We start from the raw sequence: 8,209 nt of genomic DNA, 5'->3' as shown, positions 1-8,209 counted from the left end.
AAATCTCAAATGTTACATTTTTAGAAGCGTAAACATTTAGAGAATGACAAGGAAGCCCAATTATTTACATGAAACAAAGTTTTTGAGTGAAAAAAATAAGTTTTGCATTAAATAAAGTACCATAAAATCAAAAAAAAATGTAAATATACGTCATAGATGAGTGAATTCCAAGTCACGAGAAAAGCGGGTTTCTGGTTAAAGGTTAAGCCTAGACCCAAAAACCAAGATTTTGCAAGGAATCTAATCCAACATGAGCTGAAACAATATGTAATAATATGGCATGGTGACATTAGAACATTTTAGATCTTTAGCAAGCATATAGAACTTCATACAGGGAGAAAAACAAAACTAATTAGCCTACACAAGCATGTCAGGTTGCATTCTTGGAAGGGTGCGAGTCATATCTTTGCACAAAAAAATGATTGAACTTCTTTTGCAGTGCCTACCATTGTACTGTGCTTTGCACAGCTTTCAAAATGGGATATCTATCTCGTGATTTTTACTGATAGAAAGAAAAGATTGAAAGATTTTAAAAACTATACAAAATACTATTCAATGATTGACATGATTTATTCATGCGAAGGATACAATCAGGACCCCTCTTGGAAGCCCCTTCCATGAGAGCGTGGCCCATGGACAGAGTGGTCCACATGGGCCCTATAGCTGGACCTTTCGTACAGGTCAGCTATTCACGGTACCCCAATAACCGAACCGGCATCCGAGTCCAGAGCTGGTCCGTTCCGAACCTGCTTTTGTTATCCCCCACGTTAAACTTTAGCTATTTCCTTTGGTGACATATAGAACACTTCGTGTGCATTTGGGTGGGACCGCAAAGTCCCTTTTCCCTCAGATTTAAAAGAGGGCTATAAGCTGCTAAATTGGCCGACGATGGTTGTCTCAAAAATCAAAATCACGTAATACTAAGATCTATCTGGATCCTAAGATGAGAGAATTAATTCGTTCTAGATAGCGTCTAAACTGTTCAAGCTTGACTCAGCTGTTTACCTGCGACCGTCTTTTAATCTATCATTGCTTAATTCTGATATCATTTGCCACTCTAATAGAAAAGTTTAGGTGATCTATCTGCACCTATTGTCAGCACTTTCCACCAATTAGAGCTTGGAGCACCGTGAACTCCTTTCACTCCCAGTGCCATATCTTATAGGATGGAAAGTGCTCACAAAAATAAGACAGAACAAATTTGATTGCCTCAGAAGCTTTCTTCCATACCCACCATGTTATCAACTCAGATCGATAACATGGTAACCTTTGTACAATGATTTTCTTCCACTCCTCTCCGATAATCCACTTGTCCAATCTGACTGCATAATATTGTGGATATCAGTTCCTCAGTTTCATTCACTCAGAACCCCCTCAATGCCAACAACACAGCTTTGAGAGATTCCATCACACGGTGAGCACTGAATGCCAAAAACACAGCTTTGTGTTCTCCAATTCCTGAGCTTCTAATCATACACTATCGAGTAGACATCGTATGCGCACCGCCTCCTCGATGACATGAGCCTGGAAATTTTCCTGTTACAAAGATCGAACCAGGTTGGGTGGTCCGTTGGGGTCTCAGTGTATATCCTGTTGGGAATCCCAAGCTGCCGCTCTAATTCAAGAGCCTCTTCCTTTCTTTGGATGATACGATCGTAGCAGATATACCGCCCACAAGCAGTGCTACCCATTGCCTCGTAGACGCTTACATGAGCCTCGGCTACCTTGCTCACATCAACCGTTGCAAGCAACCCCTCTGCAAACATCTCACGAGCTCCTGCATGTGTTTTGAGAGAAGCTTTCAGTATAATTGTTGCAACTCTGCTGGTGAGCGGTGATATTTGAGTGTAAGACTTCGTATTGTTCGATTCAACTTGGGAGGCAAAGGCATGGTGAATCACCTTTCAGGTACGCAACGGATCCTGTGGAGTTCCGACGGCGAAATCCTGGTCCGGTGACGAGAGCCGGACATACCGTAACTAGCTTCAAGTCCCTTCCTCGAGCTGCTCGCCAAGCTGCTTTCTCTGCCATTGTCTTGCCCAGTGCGAACCATAGCTGCAACCATTTGAAAGAAGTTATTTTTGGAGTTGGACTATTTTTGTAATGATTCACCCAGAAAGAAAAAGAGAAAAGTTCTATATAAATGGTATAATTAGCTCTCACATGAACCCTGGGAGGTCATTGCTCCTTTAACCCCATGTTTCTGCATACCAGAATCCATTCAAGATAAAGGGATTCCGGGTATCCCAACAACATGGGGATCGCAGGAGTCTCTATCTTTATACCATGTCATCTTCAAGTAGTGACTCCATGCTTTAGAAGCTTCTTAAGATTCTTTTTTTCAGAAACGAAAAAAATAATAATAAATTAAGAAGATCCCTAAGAACTGATCTCTACAAATGTGTGGGGAAACTGGGAAATGTGTTTTTGTGTTGTGTACCAAGTGGTGGTCCAAACCTTTTTGTCCCGGCAGAGGCTTTCATCGCTCCAGCAGTTTTCATCAACAATGGTGGCGAGACGGTGATTGCGAGGGGAATTCTGCCGCCAAACACAAGCTAGAAGGGAGGAAGTAAATACACACTTTCTCACAGATTGAGTACGCACACAGGCTTCAATCACTCGCTCCGCTGCTCTAGCCTCCATATCTGCCATGTGCTTCTGTAGAGTTTGCAACCAAGGTGGAGGTAAGAAGTAAATAAAAGAAAATTTTCTGACCAAAATAAATAAATAATCTCTCCACTTTTACTAAGTTGTATGTTTCTTTTTCTTTTTCTTTCCCGAGGCAACTAAGTTGTACGGTTGAAAGAATGGAATTTGATCATGTACTCGGGTAGCAGCTAGTGTAATTAACAAAATTGTAAAAATAATTGTTAGAAGATACTTGAGTATTGATCCAGAATACGGAAGTGGACATTACGATGGTATACGGAGTAGTTCATTCATTCGCAAACGAGTGAAGGAAAAACAAAACTAGTTAGCTTTACAAGAAAATGAAAGCATCAGAAAATGTCACTTCATGTCCAAACGTCCAAGATTTTGTCAGAAATGCAAGATCTATGTGCTACTAGATGTCAATGCTCATAAAGTTTGTACTCGTGACCTCTAACGAACAATTATCATGTCTAGTGGTGTAGCAGGTAAAAATGAGATAAAAATCTAAAGTATGAAGTGTACTTTGGTAAATGATGGTGGGGACGCATTGCACGTCAAGGTGACTCCGCACAATCTTTATCTAGAAATAGTATTTTGGAGCGGCACATAACTTACAATTAAACATCGATCTAAACTTGAAGCACATGAGTTTTATCCCATCCAAGCACCACCAATGTGTTACAGTTTGCGTATGGTTATCCGGGTAGACTTAGCATTCCTCCTCTTTTGCTTTTTTTCTCCCAGACATTACTGGGACCGGTAAAATGCAACAAAACCAATTCATGCTCCACAGCGTTGTCAAGTAGTGAAATGATAGAAGGCCTACTGCAAACGGGAAAGCCGTTGAACCCAAATCGCATTCTAAGTTCCCGAGTGTCACTATTGGTTGTTTTCATGACCCATCCTATCATCTTTTGGGACAAATGACAGGGACCACCATGTCCACCTTCTTACCCCTAACACGAAAGGGATGTCTCGAAGAATGAGTGGTTAAGAATAAATGATATATATAAATATATATATATATGCGGCTCAGCCATTATTTAGATGCGAGAAGGTTTCCTTTATGCGGTCAAGATCATATCCTCTTATATACACGCATACCGGAAATATGCAAAACTGTAAATTGAAAAAAGATGCATCACATTATGTCAATATCAAAAGGAATCCGAATAACAAAAAGTAATTAATCAACACATCTCCAACATGTAAAACTATCACCACGGTTTACCGGATCTCTCTTCTTTTTAGATGGGGGAAAATCTCAGTAATATGAAGATATTTCGGGGACGCTGCTACATAAACTGTATTCCTCGAGTTACATTAGCTCAACCATGCCAAGATGTAAAGTCAGAATACACTAGGCCGCCAAACTTGGCTTGAGAACTCCATTTTCTTGACTAAATGGTATCCAAAATCTCAGCAGATAACTATGAAAGCCACCTACGAGCCATGCCCATGGTCATGCAATTAATATGGATTAGCAACTTCATCCAATGCATTTTATTTGGCAAACAAAATCTCACACAAAAAGGCAGCATTAACGAGATAACCCTCTCTTGCACCTCGACAGCCAGTGCAGACAAAACACAGTTGCTAATGAGAGGGAGAATGAAAAGGTTTACACATTATCTGCGCACAATTCTGCGTGACATTTCTGCGTTACGCTAGCATCTCTCCCATCTCAAACAACAGCCAGCCTTTCGAGCTGATGTGGTACATCTAATTGCCACCCCTCAGGGAATGGATGAAGGACATGACACGTGGAGTCCAATCCAAACCTTCATTAATTAGGCTCATTATGTGAGGTCGTCTATTCTGTAAAGACGAGAAAAAGTAGGTCCTAATTCCTAAATGCTCGATGAGACTGGACTAGATACCGGGCCAAGATGTCCTTTTGGAGGCAGAACCAGAGTGGAGCCGGAGGCAAACATGGTAGAAACCGGGCTCATTCTTAATTGATGGATGAATGGCACCATCACGTGGAATGGCGTATACCGTGGGCTTCACCTCTGACAAGAAGAATATTATATATGAGGAGCGGGTGGCAGAGGTCTTAGTGAGACACACTACACCAAATGGCTCCAGTACATGTAAGCCAAGTAGAGAAATTGGTGTGGCCATATTTTTGATAGATAAGAACTTATGATTTGGTCTAGATCAATTGGTTCATTCTGGTGTACGAATGGAACACCTGAATTTTCTTCCAAAGCTCATAACTTCAGTGACTTCAGGGAAAAGCAATCCGCCCATGTGACGTCAAAAGTTACCTTGGTCATTATCTATTCACTCAGTTTCTTTTGCACAACCTAATGCACTACAAATGTCTCCATATAGCTAATCTCCTACCAAAAGAGATCGACTAACCACCAACCTCTGGATATTACTCCTTAAACTTGGAAGTCAAAGTTTGCTAAGAAATTTTAAATATAAAGAAACTGAAGGTTAATTGGTATCAAAATTAAGAAAAAGTAGGAGTAACTAATAAAACATGAACAAAAGGATCCAAATGTGAGACCATTAAACTTGGGTCTCCTACATCACAACCTGAAATGCATTGACCCAGGATTTCATACACACCAAATTTGGCTCTCTTTTCTATTTCCTTTAAAAGGATTATATTTTATTAATAACATTTTTACAATAATCTTATTTCATAATTAACTTTTAATTAAGTTAAGTGACCTGGATAATGAATCATTAGATACACGTATCTAGTTTCTACTTTTGGTTTTTAGAATAATAACATTTGCCATCAATCTCCTCAAAAGTTGAATCAGTACACCCAAAGAAGAATCCATTAAGCTGATCTTAAAAGATTTGCTAATAAGATCAAACGACCCATTAATGTTTCAATGTTACATGATAGATTTTCGACCTCAATTTTAAAATATCTATCATTCACGCCTACCTAGAGGTTGATACAAAGCACATGTGTACGAAGAATTCAAATACCTAACGGCTAGGGCAGGTCCAAGCCTTATGCGGAAGAAAGAAGGGCAGGTAAGCTCAAAAAAAAAAAGAGGCTTCGTATCTTCATCAGTTGGATCATGTGGCACGAGTCCTCACCACTCTATACAAAACCATCTACTTTATTCTAAAGGGCAAAAAACCTACCACCTTTAATTGGTTGTTGACCTTAAAAAGGATATTTAATGATCCAATAAACACGATAAAGAAATATTGGAATGTTAACTTATAGTCACGATACCAACCTACCCTTCCAATTTCCAAATATTTCGTTTTTCATTGAAGTCATCATATCTTGTCTGACGATCTTCATACATCTACATCATGAAGGGGTAGGTTGCTAGTAGTTATTGGCTCAAGATCAAAAAGCTCACTTAGAAGAGGGGAATCATAATTTTGACCCAATACTGTTGCATATAAGATTACCCAATGAAGTTAGGCATACCAAGATTCTTGTGGACCATCCACTGGATATACGACCAATCAACTGGAGCCACGTTAGCACGTAGCCTTCAGTTGGCCCATAACTACCATTATATGGAGGGAACTTACCGAGTAGCCAGATACACCCCCAGGATCCACGAAGGCCGAGGTGTGGAACACCCCAGTGCATCCATCAAACGCCCGGCATAAGCTATCAAGGTCCATCACATTGGCCATCACCGCCCATGCGCCGTCCCTCCCCATCTCACCAAACATCTCCATGTCCCTCAGCTTGTCTAGATCCTCTGAAAAACCGTTGCATCGTGGCAGTAATTAAGTCAGTAATTTAATAAAATAGGAAAAAAAGCATCAAAAAATCAAAGTTGTGACATACATTCACATGTTAAAAGATTAGCCAGAACTTGTTTCCTTAAGAAGCAACTCCTAATGAGCTTTCCCTTTTTCTTCTTACTAAAAGGCGTTAAAAGTCATGAGCCATAGCAATCCTCTGGGTCAGTCCACGACACGTCTCCTTATTGCATACATTATGTGCAATTGAATCGCGTAAGATGCTTTCTCTAACATCAATATTAAAATCAAAAATTCATAGCACGTAAGATATTATCTCTCGATGCATAAAATATTGCCCATCTTGACCTACAGTCCATAACTCAGAAGTTATATGAGCCATCTTTAAACCTAATAATTTTATCTTTTAAAAAATATCTTATGTGAAAAAGATAATATTTTTCTATATAAGCTGGATTTCTTCTTTGGCTCCTATCAACGTGGGACTAATGGTTCACTTACACCAGGTGCATGGAAAAAATGCTGAAGTCACCGGATACCAACGCCCAATATTATTGTGGCAGTAAGACAGCAAGTACCAACATCCTGTGTGGGCCCACCCTGCTAAATCAAGACATCACGAGCCATTCTCGGTGGAGAAATAATATCCTACACTTTTAACTTTTACCAGCCTGAAAATCACGGCGTGCACGAATCTGGAAGCAAATCCCTCCCGAATATCTCATATACTTCTTTTACGCCCCCCAGCCCCGCCAACACAAAAACAAAAAATAAAATAAAATTCGAGCAAAACAAAGAAAAAGGGGGAAAAAAACAAACACCACGAAGATCACAAAAAAAAAACACACACACACACAAAAGTACAAAAATATAATGGACAAAAGCTTCGACTTTTTCTGAAGTTGAGAATGGTTCACCAGCGGGAAAAAAAAAAAAAAAGAAAGCAAAATGGAGATTGAGATTAATAGAGGCTAATTATTTTTTTTGTTTGTGATTTATTTGGAAACTTATTTGGGGAGTGACCGACCTTGGTTTTCGAGGGCGAGGCGGACGCAGTAGCCGAGGGAGAGGAGGCGATTGACGATGGCGAATCCGAGGAAGGAGACGGCGCTGGTGACGCACACCATCCTCCCGTGTCCCTCCCCCTCTTCACCGCCCGTCCCCCTTCGGACGGCCCCAGATCCCCTCTTCCACGCCCCGAACTCCAAACCTCCGCCGCTTCTCAACAGCATCTCACGGAACTCCTTCACCTCCGCCTCCAAACTCTCTGTACTCCGCAACACCCCCATCCCCCTTCTCTCTCTCTCTCTGGAATTTATTACGAGTAACGAATAAGGACCAAAGCCCTTCTGTATATAAAGAAGGCGGTGACGATGATATACTCACCCCATAGACGCGGGCACGTGCCCAACATAATGAGCCGACGAGAACAGGAAGGAGTGTGAAACTGGTGGTGAAAATATATCGATTCTTCTCTTGTTTTAACTTGGAAACAGGACGAGAGGGGACCTCTGCTCTGGTGCCGGGCCGGTTCGGCTCGGCCGACTCGGCTTGAACGCCTGAAAAATTTTGGTGGTTAGGTGGAACGTGGTCCTTGGAAGTCCAGGATTTGCGGCGTCTACTTACTCGTCCATGAGAAGGTTTTAGCCATTTTGGGATTCCAGGCGGGTCAGCAGGATCAATTTGACGGTTTGGTGTTTAGGTGCACGTGTTTATGAGCGTGCAAAAAAATTGGCTAAACGGTGAAATCGACTTGAATCGATTATATTGATTCAATTTCGATCGGATTTTTTCATGTTCAATTTAACTTTGATTTATTTTTTTTTTTAAAATTAATTCAATTTTGATTTAAATT

At 40.7% G+C, this 8,209-nt stretch overlaps 1 protein-coding gene across 1 annotated transcript; it reads right to left on the bottom strand.

Annotated features, from left to right (window-relative positions):
- Window positions 1-1,186: 1,186 nt before the first annotated feature.
- LOC105048166 (cinnamoyl-CoA reductase-like SNL6) lies at window positions 1,187-7,679 on the bottom strand. Its single transcript, XM_010927384.4, has 5 exons — window positions 7,382-7,679; window positions 6,175-6,350; window positions 2,458-2,658; window positions 1,902-2,055; window positions 1,187-1,777 (listed from the first exon to the last, which is right to left on the bottom strand). Exons 1-5 carry the CDS (start codon window positions 7,641-7,643, stop codon window positions 1,467-1,469), a joined length of 1,104 nt encoding a protein of 367 aa, XP_010925686.1. The 5' UTR covers window positions 7,644-7,679; the 3' UTR covers window positions 1,187-1,466.
- Window positions 7,680-8,209: the final 530 nt, after the last annotated feature.

Source organism: Elaeis guineensis, chromosome 2 (genome assembly GCF_000442705.2).
Source record: "Elaeis guineensis isolate ETL-2024a chromosome 2, EG11, whole genome shotgun sequence".
NCBI classification, from domain to species: domain Eukaryota; kingdom Viridiplantae; phylum Streptophyta; class Magnoliopsida; order Arecales; family Arecaceae; genus Elaeis; species Elaeis guineensis.
Note: the sequence above shows the minus strand (reverse complement) of the source record. Positions and strands in the feature narration are given on the sequence as shown.